The sequence below is a fragment of the Siniperca chuatsi genome, linkage group LG16, assembly GCF_020085105.1.
Source record: "Siniperca chuatsi isolate FFG_IHB_CAS linkage group LG16, ASM2008510v1, whole genome shotgun sequence".
Classification (NCBI taxonomy): domain Eukaryota; kingdom Metazoa; phylum Chordata; class Actinopteri; order Centrarchiformes; family Sinipercidae; genus Siniperca; species Siniperca chuatsi.
In genome coordinates, this window is record NC_058057.1 from 3,654,121 (window position 1) to 3,676,383 (window position 22,263).

A 22,263-nucleotide genomic window follows, 5' to 3' on the forward strand; every position below is an offset into this window, starting at 1 on the left:
ATCTGTGGCTACAGCACCATTACACTGTAATGTGTAAAGTGAATCACTAACATGTGAGACACACCCTTTCCTTTGGTTTTCTTAAAATAGCTTGAAGGCATCATTATGCCTTGTCATTAAAAGTCTTTTTGTAAAAGGCAACATAAAATATACAAATGAAAAGTTGAGTTAAGAAATAAAATACACTCTTGATCAATCCAATTCACTCAGGGGTTTTGCTGCTACAGCCTTACTTGGTCTGGTATATTCAGTATAGCTTATTTTGGCTAATGCTAGCAAACTTTAGAGAGATTTTGTATTGCAGTGTAACTGACATTACTGAGTCATTTTGCTAACTTTTCTCTACTTGTGCTACCGTTACACTACATTTAACATGTCACAAATTAACATTTCAATGGTTTTATCTCACAAGTAAAACAAGAAGTAAACATACCGTACCTCAACAGCAGACATTTTTGTTTCCTTTTGCTCCGAGTCAGGCCTCCTAATGATGATGTTTTTAAAGCAACTGACTCTTGGAAAATGAAGTGGCATTAGCCCATAATTGTCACATGTAACTACAGTGGCTGCTTTTGAGCAAAAGTTACATAATCTTGCTTTAGATGAGGAGGTACACAATGTAGCTTGTAATAGTTTCAAACAGGTAAGAATGCCAAAATTCTACATTTTCAAATCGCAGGATTTGAAAATGATAGTGTCTTAGTGAATGAAATTAGTGAGCTCACTTTGAACATATTAAAGTTCTTTACAGGGCTCAGAATTGTCTGTTTAACTCCATTCCCATCACAGTCTGACACAGACAAGGACATAACTCAAGCAAAGCAAATTTGAGGCCGGCCAATGACCACAAACCACCAATCTCTCTATGTAGCACAGAGGCAACCATACAGATCCTGTTCTAAAAGACAGGTCCATTACTCACTTCTTGAACCTTCCTAATCGGATGTTAACGCTTCACTCTAACATCTCCCACTGATCAAGGGCAGGACTCACATGCAGTGGTAAGAACAGGAGAAAGTTCCCACTTCTTGCAGTGTCCTCTGGCTGTTCCCTTCTGGGTAATCACCTTGGCCAAGTAGCGCAGTAATTACTGAAGTTGCCTAATGCACTCTTTCCATTATTCATTTTCATTAACTTCGAGTCCACACTTGATGACCCCATACCATTATATGTAAATATGTATTTTTAACTTGAATGAATAGCTTCGCCCTCCTCCTCATTCACCCAGTACAATTTTTGCACGGCTTTCTGTTCGTGCATTTCCTCATTCATCCCTGGATTAAGTCAGTGTGTCCAACAGTCACTGTGATTTTCTTTTTTCAAGCCTTATCCAGACCAGGAGTGAATAGTAATTGAAAATGAATTTGCACTGCCTGAACAAATAGCTTGATTGACAGATTTTTTAAAATAGGGGTTTGTAAAGCTACCATATCGTAGGCCTTAGCAAAACAGTGAGATGGATCTCTGGCACACAGAGATTAAGAATGTGTCTATGAGGATTTGAGAGAAAATTAGATGAAGTTGTAATGTGGGGACATGAAAAGCCAAATCAATGCTGAATAAAGATGAGGGAAGAAGTTTCAGAAACATAGCTCTAAATACATTGTTTCCCATGTGGTATGTGTTGAGAGGGGGCGGAAGGAAGAAATACTTTTGTTTGTTGAATGTTTGTCCACGGCATTCAAATGAGAAAAGAAAATAAGATGTACGGGGACGACCGTGGGGAGGCATTTTCTCCAGAAGCAACGCACTGACTGGAGTTGTTGACAGGTCGGTGAGTGGGCATCAATCACGCAACAGCTGTGAGCAGTGCTGGTGCAAGCTAGGGGCTGAAAAGGGCAGTTGTGAGCAGTTGTCTCCTCCTCCCAGCTCCCACCAACCCCCCCTTAAAAATGTGCCACCTCAACAAGTTGACATCCGTCATGGGGTAAATCCTGCCTGGAGTTGCTCTGGGACTGTGAAAGGGCTGCAGAATGTAACGGCTCGTGTTGCTACCAGATATCAGAACCAGTGTTAAGCTCTATCTATACATTTATACTACATCTTCTTTTTCATTCTCCTGTCAGAATGAAGCTCAGGCCCGCATTAACTTAAACGGGTATTCAAGTTTAATCCCCCTGTATCTTATTTTTGTAGTTTCGGGCATCATACTACACTTCCATTGTTGCGCAGTTTTTCCTTTCAAATGGGATTATTATTGACATTTTCGGGTGCATGCACTTTCGGTTTAGATAATTCTGCTAAACTGTTGCTGTGTTTACAACCTGTCTGGTAGTGTGACTGCTCGAGTTATTTGCCCCGTCAGACCTTGCTGTAGCAGTTTAGCCATGTTCACAGATTTCAGCAAATACTTTCAGGGTTGGATGAACCAACGAGGCGGCCTTGGGGCACAAATTAGCTGTGGGCCCCCTTTTTTGGTTATATTTTGATTGAAAGGAACTTAATTTAAGAAAATGCACTATAAAAGCATTTTATCAACTAAAATTTTTAAGATGCAAATTCTAGATTTTTAGACACAAGGCCCTTTTACAATACAGAACCTCAAGAAACATGTAGGTGAAAATGCAGGAACAATGGTACAGGTTATAGTAACAAATATGGTATAGGTATAAATGTAGAAAGAATTCCCTTACAATTTAAGTTTATTTTGTGTTTTAGTGAACCAAAAAAAAAAAAAAAATGTAATTTATCAAATTACCACAATGTACTTGCTGCTCAAGTAATCTGGAGCCTTTGGGGACCTTAAGGGTCTGGGGCCTCTGGGCAGTTGCTCGCTTTGTTTAGTTGATGATTCATTCATCCCTCCATCCATTATTATAGAATCATTAGAAATAATACCTAAAACTACAAAAATAAGACTCAAGACCAAACCAAAACGATCCTTTCAGATCTATGCTGGGAAAGCACATGTCACCAAAATGACCAAATCTGAATGCCACACGATTATATGCTTTGATCCAGTAACTGGAAATAATTTTGATCAAAACATAAAGCCTCTTTGTCCCTGCCCTGGTCATGCACATGTACATTCAATGTAAATTGCTGCATGTTTGTTTGTCCACATACTTAGAAGAGGCCATACAACTAGAGATTGCAGCCAGTACACTCACAACAAGATTCATAAATACCAACACATATAAGGACATCGAAGAGTTTATATAAAGACATCACACTGACACTTTGACCAATCACAATGGCTTTGGTCATTGTTCTAAGACTGATTGTTTCACAGACATGACAAGACGTAACAAATATTGAATTCAGCGTGGTTCTGAAGTAGTTGGAGGCCCTTCAGCTAAAAAACTCTTCTTCGAGCTCTTCTCCTCTTCTGCATGGCTTCCCTCTTACAGGTTCTTCTGCTGCCACATCATTAGAGGCTAGGTCAAGGGGTCACAGCACACATTTGTAGAGTGAGGATTACCTCATGGGCGATTTGAATACCACTCACCCCTGCCTCCCCTCTCCCCACAGCTCCCCAATTAGAGCACAGCCAGCTAATAGGCGGTGGAGGGTTAAGGCAGCCCCAAACTCCTCTTAAGGCCGATAAGCGCTGGATTCTTCTCTCCTAAGCTTGGATTTACACAGTCTCACAACTCTGCACAGGGTGGAGATGGGCTTTGAAACATGACCTAAAAATGATCAGCTACTATACTATGTTTTCTATATGGTAGATTATTAGATGTAGTTGATGCTTCTGTGCAGCTGAAGAACATGTTTACACAGGGCAGTTTTATTACACAAAATCACAGGTTCTGCTTTAAAATCTGTTCAATGTTAGCATGCAAATGATGTAGCAGGAAACATAAGCTGTGCATGCACATATTCCATATTTATGCACAACAACAAAAATACCCAAACACACACACACACACACACACACACACACACACACACACACACCCATGCTTGGTCACAGTGGCAGTGTTGGAGGGAAGCTAGCAAGTGATTGAGATGTTTCAGGCTGTGGGGGCTCTGGCAGGCTAATCCGTGAAATGAAACTTGACTGGGAGGAGGGGTGAGAGGAGAGAACACGAAAAGATAACAGAGTGGGGGAGTGAGAGACAGAAAAACAGAGTAAAAAGAAGAGGGAGAGCGACAAGCCCCTGAGCTATAAGGATGAGCAGACAGACAGACAGTGGAGGGCTCAGGTTGTGGCGCAAATCTGTGCTGTAGGTGAAGTGGGGGCACAAGGGTTTCATATTCCAGAGTCCAGACAGAGCATATTCGGTGAAACAAAGTGACGCCAAGGCAGAAGAAGAAGAAAGAGAAGAAGTGTTCAGTATGCTTAGAAAAAACTGGGTCGTATGATCTGTCATCCAACCACGACTCGAGGGAAAAATGTGTATACCTTTTTATAAGTGGCCACACTGGGCAAAAGGCTTGCCTCCGTAGCCACCTTCCACTGCCTTTATCTCTCTCCAAGAATTCTCCAAGAACAAATCGTACACTTTCAGACAGTCTCTCCTCAAAAGCATTCATGGCATTGCACATGTGGCGTTGCACATATGAAACGGGACAAATGATAAAGAGAGCTTGAGAGAGAAGTTCAAAGGCTGCCTACTTTCACAACTCTGCACCCATTAGGTCGTCTGTTACGACTATCACTGTTAGACGATCCGACAAGCACTTCGTTTGAAGGATACTGAGGTCTTTAGAGGAAGAAAGGCAAAGCTTGCAGGGTAGTGTGCATCTGAAAAACAAGACAAAAGACAAAGGTCACACAGATCCAGGGTCAGTCTAATCTAATTTCCTTTTGCCTCTTGTTGCAGAGAAATCACCACTTTGATCTGTGGCACCTGGGACCAATGAGAGTGGCACGAGCAAAATGAGATGTTATCATTGCTTACTGTGGCCATGGAAATACTTGAATAAAAGACCCCTGAGGTTCAGGGTAGGAGGTGTGCAAGTGTGCGTGGGCGTCTTAGTGCGTATGTGCTGAGGCACACCTTCCCTTTGTCCGCAAGGAAGATTGCGAGCGCGGATCGAGTGTCAATGCCAAGGCTGAAGTCGAGTGCCGCTATCAGCATTCACTCATCTCCACTTCACCTGCCACAGGTGGCTTTTTCATCTTTCCAGTCCACAGTCTCTCTCCTATCTTACCCGATAATCATGAATATGGATGTCTCTGTTGAGCCCTCGGTTCTAATGGGTGGAGCAGGGAAAAACAACTAAGTGCTGTATTAATGAGCCTGAATATTGTGATAGCAGTTTTGACTCTATGCATATGCATGACCTGTTTTGTTAGTTAATGTGACAAATTTAATTAGTTGAGAGGTCCCTCCCCAAGATTCCCTCAAAGAATATTTCCTGAGAAAACAGAAAGGTTTAAATATCCCAGAGAACAAAATGAAGATGTTCTTAAAACATTCATCAACAAAGAATACAAGTCATATAATCTTTACTGCGTTAGGGGGAGTTTATTTATATCAACATCTGAGCCATAAAAGCCAACAGCCTGGAATTTGAAAGATGAAAGCAGCAATTTGTTATTCATTGTTTTACGAGATGAGCTAATCTCTTTGCCATTACCATTAGCACTTCTGATGTGGAGTTAGGTGTTATTGTATGTCAAGTGCAATTGTATGGCAGTTACAGGGAGGTGATAATCCAGGTTTGTTGCTAAATCCTGTGGGTGAGTCAGTCTTTTTTGGGAAGACATTAACTTTAAGTGTCCTGCTGTCTACATGATATACCTTTCCAAGGAAACCCAGTAAAGCCACTGTCTCCAGCTGGGATAGTTGTATATTTTTGGAGAACAAGAAGACTTAGAGAGTGACTCTCTGTGGCCTCTGATTCCCTGCAAAGCATTTGTCTGACCATGTAACCATGTCTCAATCATTCCCATAGCAGCTGCAGATTTTATGCTGTTAACAACTATGCAAACAAAGCCCTTAGTCCATTTGAATGAATCACCAGCTATGTTTGCATGCATGAGTACACTGTAAAAAGAAAAAGCATCAGGTTGTTTCAAAATTAAGTAAAAAGTAAAGTCAGAAAATAGCTGATGAACATAGTAGAGTGTTAGGCAGTGGGCGGAGGCCAAAACAGATCTGGCAGGAGAGTGTATACTGGACTTACATTCATCAGGTGGCACAAAACATAACTCCAAATTAAAGTTAATTTAGCATCGTATCTGCACCATGTCTACTGAATGCGGAACAGGCAATAGTTTACTACAGACAGCCATATCAACTTTTTTTTAGGTTGAAGTTTTGCCCCCAAGTGGGCCAAAAAAATAAAATGAAAGTAGCTTTGAAATTTTGATTTAACTGAACAAGTACTGACTCGTTTTTTAAAATTTGATTAGATTTAGTTTAACTGAATTTGAAAATATAAGTTAGAGACTTCAGAAACTTAGGTCAGCTAATAACTGACGATTTAGTTCAACTTACAAGAGTTGCTAGTAAGGCGTAATTTCTAGTAATCTTTTTTTTCTAGGTAAAGCAGCTTCCAGTCAGATCCCTAATTTGCCACCCTGCCTAATCATTACAGCTTTTGCTGTACCGCTAGCAGCTAAATTAAGTCAGGATCAGTGCTAAGGCATAAATATAAGATCTATGGTTGAAGTGCTTTGACACATGAAATAAAATGACATATAACAAAATAACAAAGAAGGCTTTCTGAAGAATTTTAAGCCAAATGCAATGCATGCTGGAATGCTAATAAGCTAACAGTCGTTTTCAACAACTTCATTTTATGAGTTAATTAAACAATCAGTCAGACAATTAGTCAACTCATCATTTTTAGTTGCAAGACAAGCAACTCATGATTGTATGTTTTGAAATGTTTTTGAATGTGATACCTAGACAATTTAAGTGGACCTGACTTTAAACTGAAAAAACCCACGGTAAAATCTTGTAATCAATTTAAATATGACATTTTACAGTGATGGAGCGATGAGAGGAAGTGGAAGTGAGGAGGTTAGATGGGTGTGCTGTCCCGGTAATGACAATTCATAAAAACAGTGACATAAAAACTGTGTTGCATGAACTCTGACTATGAAATTATTCTCCCTTTGAAACTCTGGGCTCCACTCACAGATTTCACAGTCTTCTACTGACCTTGGTGCCTGCCAGAGCTGACTTCCTTTCAGTGTACCTGTACTATTTTTTTTCTGGGTCTGAGTCTTATTATAATTGAGTGTGAGTGTTTGGCTCTAGGGCTGGACCTGGCGTGGCCTATAATGTTTTTTTTTTCTTTCTCAGAGAACAGGGAAAGCACAGATACAGTCAATGCACACTCTTGGCTGTCACTTTTCTTGGCACCCAGTTATTTAATTCTGGCTTTGTCCATGTGCTCTGACAGGACCTCCCTCAGCACCACAGAACCTGGTCTACAACATCAACCAGACCACCGTTACCCTGGAGTGGAGCCCGCCGGCTGACACAGGCGGCCGCAACGACGTCACCTACAGGGTTATATGCCAGCGTTGCAGCTGGGAACCCGAGGAGTGTGTTCCATGTGGGCCCAATGTAGGATACTCTCCTGCCCAGTCAGGATTAGTGGACACTTATGTGACCATCATGGATCTGCTCGCCCACGCCAACTACACTTTTGAGGTGGAGGCTGTCAACGGGGTGTCAGACCTGAGCCGCACACAGAGGCTGTTTGCGGCGGTTAGCATCGCTACTGGTCAAGCAGGTAAGGACTCTTACTTCAAACAATTTATTAGGGGTCCAAGCCTGAGTGGGCTGGGAACCACGAATGCAAGGCATTGTGGTGCCCAGTACCAGCGGGGCTGGGACCATATTGCAATCGCTCAGAGTTTTAGAGTTATGCAAGTGAAATTCACAGGTGAGGTACAGACTGGTGCGCACACCTCAGACACCAAAAATGATACATGTCCACCAGCAGGTGGCGTTATGATCAAGATAAACGCGTTTTGGCCTGTCACTGCCACATAGTACGTTGCACATTCGAAAACCTTACATGTACGCGTTCCCTGAATAGAGCTGCATCTCATGATATAGGCCACGTCCATTTCTGCCTATGATTTTTTTCCCCCGCAAAATTGTGAAATATGCAAAACCTACTTTTTCCAACTCCTCCAAGGCCGCAATCTGCATGAAACTTTGCACATGGAATCTTGGAATTTTGGATACTCCAAAAATGTGTAAGTTATAAAGGAACAAATTCCTGTAGGTTGCAGTAAAACAAGAAGTGATTCCATATCTCCACATAGGTTTGTCTGATGAAATCAAAACTTGGGCCAGTACTTTCCCATGCCCCACTGAGGTTCTGTGAAAAATTTGGCACCAATCCGCCACTAGATGGTGCTACCAATATGAAAAGTTTATATTATATATTATATATTCATTTGTTTATTTCAGTTTGAAGAAATAGTTAGATGAGAAGATCAATACCAATCTCGTGTCTGTGTGTTGATGTGAAGCCAAGAGGCAATTAGCCTAGCTTAGCAAAAAGACTGGAAGCTAGCCTGGCTCTTTTTTTAATGTTCAAAAATACACCTACTTAATGCTCTCCAATAAACGCATCGTACGTCGTTTGTTAAATCCATACACAAACAGAAATGTAAAAATATTTTGTGCTTACCGACAGTGTCTGGCAACCAGTGCTATAGCCAAAGGCGCTAAACCCCCCATGAAAGAGCAAATTGTTGTTTTTACATTTCTGTTTGATAATGTAGCCTGTCTTAGCGGGTGGCCAATAAGACAGGCTAATCTGACTTCAGTTTTGTTGGTTTCTTGTCTGACTCTCAGGAAGAAATTGAATAACCACATTTTCCAAAATCTTGAACTATTTCTTTAAAGCTGAAGTTGTAAAATGTTTGGCTCACAACAGTCTATGCACAGTTCACCCTTGGCTCCAGCTGAGAGACCATTAGGCATTAGGAACATGGCGATTGACAGTTTAATTTTAAAAACCTCTCATATGCAAACTACAGTAATGATTCCCCATTAGCATTAATGACCATACTCTGATATGATCCATAGTATATCCAGTATGCATATTACCCAGATTAATTTAATGTGTATATCAGCACTACAGCGGCAAACATTATTAGTTTAGAAATGATGCAGACTCCCAGTGGTACCTAAAGAGCCAGTACTGTATTTGCAGCTCAGTCTCAAGGGAATCTACCGTAATTAAAATGTTGTATTTTGTGGTGACAAACTCTAAAGCCTTTTTATTCATTATTTCTATGGATCCACCCAACAAGATTCCTCTTTCATGCTTGAGCATCCATGAAACACACTTGGCCCAAAAGAGTGTTCTGACTATGGTGATTAAAAGAAGGTTGCAAAGAGAGCACTGAAGCTTTAGCTGGATATATAACCTCTGGCTCTGGCTAACTACACCTGCCCTCTGCCATGTGACAGCCAATCATGTCCTGCTGCTTTTACATCATCATCATCATCATCATCATCATCATCATAATCATCATATTGTTTTAGTCACTCACATTCATGTCATCATTTTAATGATAAGTAAAGCTGCTCACCTGCCACTTTTCTCTTTAAAACATACAGGGACTGTGGTTTGCTACCAAAACAGTTTATTACACAGTACATACATATCGTTTGCTAGACGTTTGTATGTGTGAGAGAGACAGAAAGGAAGAAAGGAAGGCATTTAGTTGAATGTATGTGTGTGGGATGATTTATTTCGTGATGCTCAGTTCGTGACAGAGACACGCGCTGGAATGTGCCGAGGGGTTGCCTGGCCAAGGACATGAGGATGGCGGGAGGAGGACAAGCTGCAGGAAAAAGCCAGAAAATAAACAATTAACACATGCTCTTTTAGAGTCACTCATAATTATGCGTGGCATGTTGACAACAGACAATTACTCAGTTAACCCGGCGGAATATTTAGCCATCAGCTATTGTGAAAGAAAGTGGCTTGCTTGGCCAAGATGGTGTCAATTTTGTTTATTATTTCGAGTACGTGGCACCATTTAAAGTGCTATAACACTATAATCAGTGTAATTGGCCAGGATGGATCAGGTCGCTGATAATTTTCTTGATCAATTCCATTAGGTTTTGATGTTTAATAGTTTGGGCCCATCATCAATATCTATAAATTTGCATATTTTCATAAAAAAAATATAAAGATGCCTTGATATTCCCCGTGTTTAATGGGGTGGACTAATCTCTGTAACACTATTTAGACCATGATGCAATATTAAAACTCCTCTTTTTTAAACCCAGACTAATCAAATTCCTTCAGGGTTAGCAGCTCTTCAAGGTAGGGTGACCCACTCCATCTGTTCAATGGTAGGGACAGAATAGAACATTTAAATGAAGGCTGAAATGACAGAAGATAGCACTGAAAAGAATAAATCAAATGTGCAGAAGAATAGCCGCACAGGTTTATTATGGTTGTTTGATGCATGGCATAATTGAGTGATACAAGATATGAAGTCAGTATTTGGCCAATAATGATCTTACCCTGAATGAATCTTTTCCAACTAAATTCCTGTCAAACAGATTTGTTTGACTGAGAAATGTGGACTAAAATCCATTTCAGTCTATGGTGCAAGATTAAAACGCATTGGCAACAAGTTCTCCAAAATATCATTTCTAATTGCCTTTACCCATATGAGTCTTTCCTGGTCAGTTTGAGTAGGTCCAGGCACAAAAACTACTTGGTTAGGTTTGACAAAATAATCTTAACTCAAGAACAACTTATGAGCTTTTTCCAGAGCTTTTAAACTGCATCCCACAGACTTCATCAGCAAATGGAGTTTGTTCAGTTGTCAGGGAGGTGGTTCTGTTGTCATCACGTGACCTAACTAAGAACTTCAGTCACGACAAGGTCAAGAATGACCTTTCTCGCTCTTGATTAGGGTTAGGGAAAGACGATGGTTTGGGTTAAAATGAGTACTTTGTTAAGTTTAGGGACCCTTTGTTGTCATGGTTAAAACAAGTATTTGGTTAAGTTTGGGGAAAGGTTGTGGTCATGGTTAAAAGAAAAGGTTGACTGTTGGTAGGAAAAGGGAAATGAACAGCTCTCTCTACTGTCAAAATCAGACACTACGTTGATCCATCCATCCACCCTGACATCCTCTCTAAGAAGTTTCAAAGTTGTCTTCATGTGTTGGAAAGCAAAGCTGGTTTCTGAGATCTGAGAAAGGTGGTGGAACTACACTCTCCAGGTTTCGGCTGAAGTGCAAGTCAATGTTCAGCATTAGGTTGATATTGATGGCCATGTGATGGGTCTCTCTTTTTCCCCATCTTGAGCAGACATTAGCTCCACACTACAGGGCTCATTGTCCTGCTCACTGGACCCTCACTGTGTCCAGCGCTCTCTGGGCTGTTAGGGAATGCTTGAGCGCTTTGTAATTGGAACGTCGGAGCTTCCTAAAACAATTGGTCCTTCCTAAGCAAGCATGTAGAACCGCTCATTAGAGAAGGACTGCATTATTAAAGCTTTTATGGCTCATCATTCAGAATTGATTAACCTTTGCATGGCGTGGTACTGGAGCCCCATAGCACTGAAAGAACCCTAAAAAAGAGAAGCTGTCTCCTCCATCCCTCCCCATCTCCACCTCCTGCATGATAATCAGTATGAACATAGGCTTGTATCTGAGGACTGGGGGAATGAACAGTGTGTGAATGCAGATGGTGATCCATCTGATGAGGAATTCACACCTCCCCTAATTACACCAAAGGAAATGTCTGGAGCGAGGCTGGAGCTACACAAGGTGCTGAGTGCTTATTGTTCCCAGAAACCTAATTACCTCTCAGCTGTCTTAAATGAGTTTAAGTAGAGGCTGTGAGTTTGTAAGCTTGATTTCTCCAGCTCCGTCCTTGCAGCGGTTGAATAGAAATTTGTTGTGTTGAGGATTTTTGCCGTCTTCACTGCCACCGTATGCTGGAAGTTAAGAGTGTGTTCCAATCAGCACTCCATTGTGAGTCAACAGTGCCACAGAGCCGCTCTCTGAGGCCCTCAGAGGCCCTCCGCGCCTTAGCTTTCGTCAAGCGCACTTGTAAACAAGGCCTTTTGTTCTTTCAGCACACTTGTAAGTGGGAACTGCTCATAGAATAACCATTAATATTTATTCAAGCGGGTGTTCACATCTCTGAGCCAGAAAAATCACTGTGGAGAAGGGCACAGAAATAGGATTTGAAATTGGTTATGGGAAAGGCTACAGGAGTGTGTGTGTGTGTGTGTGTGTACATGTTCAGCTTGAGACCATTGAAATGGGGTTTAGGTGCGATCAGCAAGAGGTATAAATGAGTGAAAGGAAGAGCCTGTGGAAATTGATTTTAATGTTGACTGCTTGTATTAGCCAGCAGCACAACGCCTGTTACATTCAGATAGCAACTTTTACAATAGTAAGCTGTGCTCTAAAGTATTCACAGGCTCCATGGGTGAGTCAGAACAGAAAACAGGACTTAGCCAGATGCATTATTTAGACTGTGGTGAGTTTGACTAGAAATGCCTCAGAATGCCAAGAATGCCATGGTCATCATTCCAAAACATTTGATAAGATAAAGACATCATTTCAAATTTTAGATCTTTGTGTGAACCCCTTTTGAAAAATGGAATACGTAACATCACTGTATCTATCTGTTAAAATATTGGCTTATTGTCATTCAGATATTTGCCACTGAAGCAGTGGTGATTCTAGAATCCCAAAAATTCCCAGGGGGCCCCACCAACCAGCGTTTATCACCATTATGTTATAAATAATATGTCACAGATGAAAAATGTACAAAATCTAAACTTTTTTTAATTTCAAATGTTCACATTAGTGATTTTTTTTAAAACAGTATTAATATAAAGAACGTTAACTAATTGGAATTTTCGAAATAAAAATAACAATAAAAACCAAAATACCTTAATAACTTCAGGAACTGCTATAACAAAAAACAAAACAAAAGAAAAACAGGGTATATATTGTCATAAACAATCTAGGGCATGTGTTGAATGTCAACAGTGCAATAAGATAACTTCTGTTATAAATTGGCGCTATATAAATAGTGAAATTTATTGAACTCACAGTTATCAGTATCTGCATTGATCTGCCTGTGTTGGTGTATCTTCCTGCTCATGACAGGCAGGAGGTGGGGTGGCCTTTATCCCACTGGAGGTGGACGTTAACTGAACTGATATGACAAAAAAACAACAGTGTATATATTGTCATAAAGAATCTTTAGAGGGCATGGCATATGTTATCAATTAAAGGGCAATACTGAAATTACAGTTTTCGTAATCAGCATTTGGAGGGGGCACTTTATCCTTCTCTTTTGCTGCTGTCAGAAACTTAAATAATGATCCTGAGGAGAGATAAGAAAACAAAAAAATGTGAAAGAATAAGCACCATTAGTCTAACACTAGCTGAAGTTATTCAGTGTGATGGCCAGCGGGGCTGGACTCGCACTCCAGGCTCAAGTCTACAGCTCCGCTAACTAGGTTAACTAACAAAAAATGTGATAGAATAAACACCATTAGTCTAATGCTAGCTGAAGTTATTCAAGTCTTCCCTAATCTAATCTAAACTAAATAACAGCATTCAGACATTTATTTACTGTTATACAACTTAATCGTCATTAATCGTCATCTGCTCCACTTACCATTGTCCTGCTTTCTTTTTTCCTCATCCTCTTTTTTCTCTCTTTTTTTTCACTTCCAGACGATAGCTCCTCTTCATTTTCCTTCATTGACTTTCAATTCAAGCTTCATGTATCGTGCAAGTTTGACGGGAATGACATGGGGTCCCTTCGTGGAGGTTTCCTACTGAGATGTCATTGCAAAAAGTCCATTGTTTGTTTAAGGGGAGGGGGTTGCGGTCACTGCGTTGCCACATTTTGAGACATTGCTGTGGAGTAAAGTTTGTCAGCCCTCGGGCCCCTTAACGGTCTGGAGCCCCAAGTAGTTGGCTGCCTTTCCTGTTCACAAGCTGCGGCTCTGCATTGAAACCTTAAAGAGGTACTGCACACTTAAATGTGTTTTTTGAGCTGTAAACTAAATTATATTGCTGTACTGTGATGAAACACATCAGTGTTAATATTAACATTCTTACCAAATTTATGAAAATCGGCAGTTCATTTCATGGGTTTTAAATCACCCTGAACCTTGCAAGGCCAATGCTGACATAGAGTCGACCGTTTGGGACAAATTCACGTCATGATATTTATATTAAAGAAAAAACAATATTAACGGCCTCTAATCACAGGTGGGTGGCCCACCTCCCCTTGCCTTTGAGTGGGAGTCTGTGAAACCGCAATCATTTTCAAATATATGCTGATCGAGACTCATCATTTTGGCGCAATGGTTCGGACTTGTGCTTTTGACGGCTGTAGAAGCACCACCAGACTGCATTCTTTCTCTTGACGATGATCCCATGATAAACAGCAGGGCTACGGCTACGTACTGACACTCCCCCACAAACACATACACTCACCGGAGAGCCTCCCAGCTTCTCTGAGCCACTACAACACAGGTACCACACAGAAACCTTTACAAAGGACCACGGATGTGCTTCTAGTGACTGTCTAAGCTCCAGCGGACTCTGTGTTTCAAGCCCAGAGATAGAGGGTCTGACAGCAGCTGCTCGTGGCTGGAGGGCTGGAGCTAGCAGAATTTGGGTGTGCAGTTACACTTCAAAGAGCAATTTAACGCCCAGTTTTAGCTCGAACACACCTCATCACAAAGTCAAAAAAATGCATACACCACCCCCACCCCCATCTCGTGTATTAAGATTGCCATGGTGACTTTTCTGTAAAAGTTACTCGGGAGCATGAAACATGAAAAATTGTAATATTGCCATCACATTTACATAACGAGTTGAATGTCTGAAAGGAGCTTTAGACTAAATTGTTTCCAAATGCCAAGAATGCCATGGTCGTCATTTCAAAATATACACGATAGCATACACATGATCAGATAATCAGAATATTGAAATTTGAATCAGGCTTTGTGTAAGATACAAGTTTCGCACTTTTTACATCAAAGAAATTTCAAAATTAGAAAAAAAAAAAGTTATCTTTTGCGTTTATTTTGAGCCATTCTTTGATTCATTTGTTGTGCAACACTGTGTGGATGTAGGATGATGTTATAGACCCCCTCAAGTACAAACCTACTTAAACCTTCGACGAGAACAACAAGATATTCCCTTTAGAACAATTTCTCAATGCAAGAGGGGGGAAAAAAGCATTGAGGCACACAAGAATGTAAGCCAAGTATTTCACTTTGATCTGAAAAGCCTCTCTGCCCTTGCATTGCGTGAGAAGCAAATATTCCTATTTTGTTTGGCTGCTTCAGTCAAAGTCTTCTTCACTGTCCTCCAGCAGTTTAGTGTCTGGAGTTCAGAACGGAGCAGCAAAGTAGGTGAGAGCAGTTTGTTGCATGATTTGATGATTATTTACCTCTACGAGAGAGCAATGATCATTAAAATATTAAATGTTCATGGGTGCAAACTGATACCCCAGCTCCTCAGTGGTAATCTATATGGCCACTTTATTGACACTTTATCATCACTAACTGGATATTGTTCAGTGCATTTATGAAAGTAACACTTGGGGAACAATAAGGCCATTGATTTATCCCTTTTTGTGTTCTAATCTGCCATGGTGGCATTGGCTGATTCTGAGCAGTCCCCACTGACAAGTGCCAGCCAGTGTAATTTTCTAGTTAAGCAGATTCTCCTTTGTAGCATTTGTCCCGAGTTTTACGTTACCTGGGAGCCCATTCTTTTTCCCCCTCCCCACACCCACTCCACATGCTCGCAGTAATTTGATGAGAGCTGGGCAAAGCAGTAAGATTCAACAGCTGCAGTAAAACTGTGGTGGTCTCAGAGCAGCATCTCGGAGCACTTAACCTGTAGCTTTTCTGTAAATGCCTCCTGATTTGTCTGTCACCCAATCCGTCAGCAATGAATAATTTTCATGGAAGGTGCACTTTAATTACTTTCCCATTTAAATGGCATTATCGTGGCCTATCTAGGTAATTAATCTCTCCAAGTATCCTGTTTCAGCCTTTTATTGCTGGCAGACGAGCTCCCTAAATCCCCCCGAATCTGCCGTGCTTGAATGAGCCCTCCCTCATAGAATCTGGCGTTGCCTCTTTCCCCTTCACTTAGTCCCTATTGCAGCCATTGGATAGTCCTTTCTCTCGGTGCAGGCAGCCTGTCAGAGCAACGGGCTGTATCACTGCCTTGGAAAGGACACAGGCAGATACATCCATGCAGGGCTGCAAGAATAGGCCTCAACCAGTACGGGTTTAGAGGGCTGATAGCTGCAGATAGCTGATGCTTGGGTTGATACTTAGCATCTGTATTTTTCTTCTCGTCAAGAAATTGTATCCTACTAACAAGTATGACGTGTGTATCCACAGCCTGATATATCTTTGCCCCATTGTTGTGTAAAAACTATTAAAAACACATCAGTTGCACTGGGTGACACGTTCCTTCATTACCATGAACACACACACTGTAGTTTATTTTGACTCAATCCCACCTGCTGCCAGAAATACTCACTAGAGCACCAATGTCACAGGCCTTTAAATAGTTCACGATGGTATGCTGATCAGTGAGGAAAAGATCAGTAAACAGCATTTATAAGAAATCTTGTTTGCAAAGTTGATATTTCGGCCTTCGGTTGGCAAATGGAATAAAAGCCCAGTATTGAGTCCATTTGTCAAACCTTTGGTCTCGGAGATGTTTTACGGTTACGGCAGAGCCTGTGATGTTTTAGGTCAAGATTCAACGGACCTCAAATTATTCCTTTGGTGTCCACGTAGCCACTAGGTCTGAGGGTCCACGTGACATAAATTTTGACCATGTCCGCCTATGTCCCGGACGCTCTGTCTGTACATACGAGGACATTTCTGATGTAGTATAAACAGAACCACATGTGCATCTGCTGTCTGCCCTGTGCCCTCCGTGCCCTTTTTGGAGTATATCTGCCCCTTCAGATAAAGCAAAGCTTCAAAAGAATCAGTCAAAAACAATTTTTTTTTTACATCTCAGCTCCATGGGGATCACAGAGATGTTGATGTCTGCAGCGGCTCTGTTCTGGAGCCTACAACATGCAACTACATATTCCAGAGAATCAGAAAAAAAAGGGGAGTCAGCATCCAGTTGTGGACCAAAGGAAAACCAAGACATCAGCAAAAATTGTCTTAAGATTGAAGACGTGTAGTTCAGACACTCACATGCACAGACAGATCCTTATTTCTTTGTTCCAGCAGATGAATACAGGTGGTTCTACTGGTTGGGCAACCAAAATATTCACTCAAATATCATGTTTAAAGGAGAGGAAGAGTTAAAACTGACACTAAAATCACGTTAAAGAATCCGATAAATCCACATGATATTATTTTTAATTTTACTCATGGTGTACGTCAACGGATATACTTCTAATAGCAGTGTTACTGTTATTATAATTGCAACTCTAGTAACTCTAGCAATTTTCTATTTTCCTTTGACTCTTTCTTATTTTCTGTGGATTATTTTTGTTTATTTCCACAGTCTCTAACCCTGTTTGTTTATGTTTGGATGCAGTGTTATTAATTTGGAACATTTGCAAAGCGATATTATTTCATTCTGAAAACTGTCTGAAAAGTTGCAACATTCTGATGTTTTGGGCTCAGCTGGGAATATGTGGAAGTTGAAAAGCACTGATTCACATTCAGCTTCATCCTATAGGCTGTGTTCCCCCGGAGCAGACACAGACCAGGCTTTAATTATTCAGACCTCTGCGAGGCAGCAGAAAGAGATTGAGGCAACGTTTTTTTCTGGCTGTCAATCTGCTGTTTACTTTCCACATAGCAACTCAGCTTTTCAGTCAGACCCTCACCTTTCTTGAATAACTTCTTTTTCTCTCACAGACATCAGCCGCTCTCATTTATCAGCCGAGACATTTGACAACTTGTTTTTTTTTTACATTATTTTCAACTCAGACATTGGCCACTAAGCAAGTTTCCCCGAGCATTGTTGCACTTATCAACATTTTTGGGATATTAAATTTGTGTGTGTATTTTGCGATATCTTAAACCCTTCTGTAAACAAATATGGATTTCTCTGCAGGCATAAAGCAGGAAGCTCAGTCCTTGAAATGTTTGACTAGACTCCGCTGCATGTTTACATGTTGGCATCAGGTTGGCCGAGTGGTTAGAGTGACAGTCCACAACTCACAGAGCAGTCTGTCGAAGTGTCTTAAAGCAAGACATGGAACTGTCGCTGCGAGTCTGGATGAAATGATCAGCCACGTGCATTAAATGTGCAGCATTATCAAAGTGTCAGCAAGGCTCCGATAATTATGATCCCTCTATCACCAAATCTGTCTTTACAAGGAAGCAAAATGAACTCCTGAACAGCCTGTTTCATTTTCCTACCAAACTGTGGTGAGAAAGCGGCTAGATGGTTCAATGCACTGTGTTTAGCTCTGCTGTCCCTTAATGTGACTTAAAGCAATCCTCTGGACTTCAAATGTCCAAATAGGGACATTCTGTATGTAAATATGTTAAAGGGTCAGTTCACCCAAATTACAAAAGAATTCATGCAGATAGTTTTGGTTTATTTTGTCCAGTTTTTGAGGTATATATGTGTGTGATTGGGGTCATTAGAATTTCATTTTTGGTTGTAAAAGGTTTGAAAAATGACATTTAATCATGTGTCAATAATGCGAAACAATGTTCTGGATACTCCACAGACCTCACTTTCAGCAGTTTTCATAAGGATTGATAGTTTTCCTGTGATTTTCCTGTGAGTTCGGAATATGTCACTTTTTCACCACAAATTAAGACTGATTTTAAACACAGAACTGTGGAAGATTAACCATTAGTTGTTATAATATGTGGTAATACATTTTAGTGGAACAACAATTCCTCTTAAAATTATCACTATTTATAATAATTCTGGCCAAAAAAGGGAGCAGATATTGATTGAACTACTTTCTACTAAAGAAATAACCCGTATGAAAATGATTGACAGCAGATCTGTGGATTAACAGCAACACAGTTTCTGGAAAAAGATTCAATTTTAAGATGTAACTTTTAATAGCTGTGAGCAGCACAAACACAATTCCATCCACTTGTATTGTTTAGGGGTGGAGGTAGAAATATATATACCCGAGATATCTCAAAAACTGAACAAATAAAACAAATGTTGATAAAATATGTTTTTTTTTTGTGTAATTCAGATGAACTGACCCTTTAATGTATTTAAATGAGCTTGCTTTGTGAAGAAGCATCAGCTACCCTTGATAAAAGAGCAACAGACACATACATGTTATGTCTGAATTTGGATTGTATTTTCCATGTATATATAGCAGTACATGAGCAGATTAAGGTATGAGCGCCTGAGCCCTCTCTATGCCACCACCACAGGGTGACAGATCATGAGAAGAGAGTATTCGCTCAGTGAAATTACAGACCTGAGGGGTAGTTGATGAGAAATGTCACTGTCGACAAAAATGGAACTCTAATATATTCCATCTCGGATTTTTTGGACACTTATTAATGTTTCTCAGTGAGTGCCACTAATTAAGGTAGTCAGTCTGGTGCGGCAGATGAAGCGTGGGACAAATAACAGTGTGACCTGAGAACAAAAGAGCTGTGATGAGAATGTACATATTTAGCAGCGCTATGAAGCACTTAGAGCAACACAGTGTTCTCAAGTTGAGCAAGACAGTCCTCATTGAAGTAGAGCAGTGCATCTGATTATTCATCGTCTTTCTTTAAATGTCGATGATTTTTCACTGATTTTGAGAAAGTTTAATTTCTTGCAACCATCATTTCTGGAAACAAAATCTGATCATAATAATAAAAGGAGTTTGGAAGCTAGTTGATGAAGCTGTGATATTTGTTTTGCCAAACATTCACTAGTTTAAGCCCTTCCCATTTGCACTATTTGTTAATCAACAGGTTAATCGATGATGAAAATACTTTTTAGTTGCACTACCGCCAACAAATCAGTCTACATCCTTGTTTTCCTCCCTGAAAAGTTCTAACTGAAAAGTGAACTTCAACTTCCATATTTAAAGTTGCCCTGTGTGTTTTCAGGCATTCAGTGAAGGCAGCTGGCTTTGGCTCTGGAATGCAGTCGCTCTCCGTTTACTGCCCACGGGTGACTGTAAGGCCTCAGTAAACACCAAAATACTTTCTTTCCTTTTCTCTCTTCTTTTTTCTACACACTGGCTTGCACTCCGTGTCTGCTCTCATATACATTCAATCAAACACACACACTCATACCACACACACCCTGTCAGCATGCACCTGTGACTCCCAGAGCCTCGCTTTATATGGAACACATGCTCGGGAATGTCACAGCCCTGGCTGCAAATGGCTCCGGCACTTTGCAATAGAGCCATTCGAGTGTTTCATTTCCTGCCGAAGGAGTTAAAAGGACTTCCAAGAGCAATAAAAGCCAAGCAGGGTTGCATGCCGTAGGTGCCCAATAGCAGTGAATTCCCCCTACTGGACAAATCTCACACACACACACACACACAGCAACAGCTTTGATCGCTGTTTCCTGTAGGTTATGGTATTTTGTCTGGTGGTGCAGAGGGATTATTCATAGCCCAGAGAGTGTTAGCATGTTAGCTGGAAAGAGGACATTTCATCTGTCACATACAGAAAAACAGCAACATCTGCCTAAGCCTGCATCTATCAAAGTAAAATTTCAAAATTAAGTGAAAGATAAAGTAACAATCCTTCATCCTAATCATCATATGTTGTTGTTAAAGAAAGTACTTGAATTTAAAGCTGCACTAATCAATATTTTTATATTAGCCAATGGATCAAACTACTGTTTGCAATGCGACTGGTGTTGCTTGATGCGACAAACACACAGAGAATTTTCACCAACTCTGCAGTTCCCACTCCTCTCTTATCAACCTTGTTTTCAGCACTACAATGCAGTTTTTTTTTGTTTTGTTTTTGTTTTAGTAAAAAGGTTTCCATAAACCCGCTACCTGCCCAGCACCAAACAGCAGACAGACAAATTTAGCAACTAGCTAGTTAAGAAAGTGAAACATTTAGCAGCTTAAGAGCCAGATATTATTTTTCTCAGGAGTTGGTGGAGACCACAACAAAGAGAGTGAATTCTGACCTTACCTTTGTTGGGGAGCCAGAAACTCGTTAACCCTAACCCTTTATAAAGTGATAATATGTCAATTGTTATTTATCCGTTTTTAAGACAGCTCTAGAGGTGTCTAATCGTAGTTTGGAATAGCCATCCAGGATTCTAAATAGGTGTGGTACAGAAAGCAGTGTGCAATCACTCCTGAGCATGGCCCAGGGGCCCCAGGGCAAAAGTGAGCTGTGGGCTCCTAGATTTTGTCGCAGGTAATAATATAGCACCCACTTTAAGGATATTATCATTTCAGTTTATATTGTGCTTTTGTGGTGCATATTCCCAAAATAATTTCCAATTGATGAAATTCCCACAATTGGATTGCCACACAGTGAAGCTGGGGCTTTGGGGGAACTGTGCCCACTGTGATAAACCAGCCTTGCTTCTGAGACATGTTTTGGAATGACTGTACAATATCATATTGGTTATGATGACCAATATAACATCTGAAGCAATGAGTATAATTCAGAATAGGACAGTTTTAGCTTACTATGTGTTACTTGCTATTGGAGACATTAAAGATTTCACACAAATAAGATTAACTTCAGTAATCTAAATCATATTGGCTTTTAAGGAATAATATGTCACAGGGAACATATAAGAATGAACAATGGGGCAGATGTTACATCCTTGTGTCTGATTGGCTACTCCTGCGGTGAGCAATGGTGCATGTGATTAATTATGCGATCACTTAAAAGCTGCTATTAAAGGTTACTCCTCTACTAAGTAGGAGTAAGTTGCTTTATTGATGTGCCTTATTCTTCACATTTTGTGAAGAACTTTACTTTGTGCTCCTAATTTGGCTTTCAGAGCATTCTTGAGGGTCAGGGTTATCAGAGCTTTGATAAAAATGGACCCTGGTGTTAGATATATTGATTTCTGATGTTGAACCCTTTTATTCATTTCTTGCACTTTCACTGAACATGACCTGAATTATGTGTGCTAGAAAGCATCCTCTTTCAAAGTGTTTGTTTTTTCTTCCTTCCCAAGGTCTATAAAATGGTTTATGGTTGTAGAATTGGCAGAGGTTTGCGTTGCATAACACAGTCGTGCATTGCGGTTGCAGGGTGTGTGTGTGTGGATTTTTGGGGGGTCTGTGAGCATTACTCACTGCTGCTTTGTGAGATGAAAGAATCGGGGGAGATTGACAGCTCAGCTTTTTTCTGTCTTTCATTGTCTCATCAGCATACTGTCTCCTGCAGTGAGGAAAACTAATTATG

General features: G+C 40.6%; 1 protein-coding gene across 4 annotated transcripts in view; it reads left to right on the forward strand.

Moving 5' to 3' along the window:
- The window catches only part of epha7 (eph receptor A7), an 89,987-nt gene that overhangs the window by 20,998 nt on the left and 46,726 nt on the right, over window positions 1-22,263 (forward strand). For all 4 annotated transcript variants that reach the window (XM_044168805.1, XM_044168806.1, XM_044168807.1 and 1 more), the window contains exon 5: window positions 7,306-7,641. In XM_044168805.1, coding sequence (XP_044024740.1) covers window positions 7,306-7,641 — 336 coding nt within the window. The remainder of the gene's footprint in view (window positions 1-7,305; window positions 7,642-22,263) is intronic.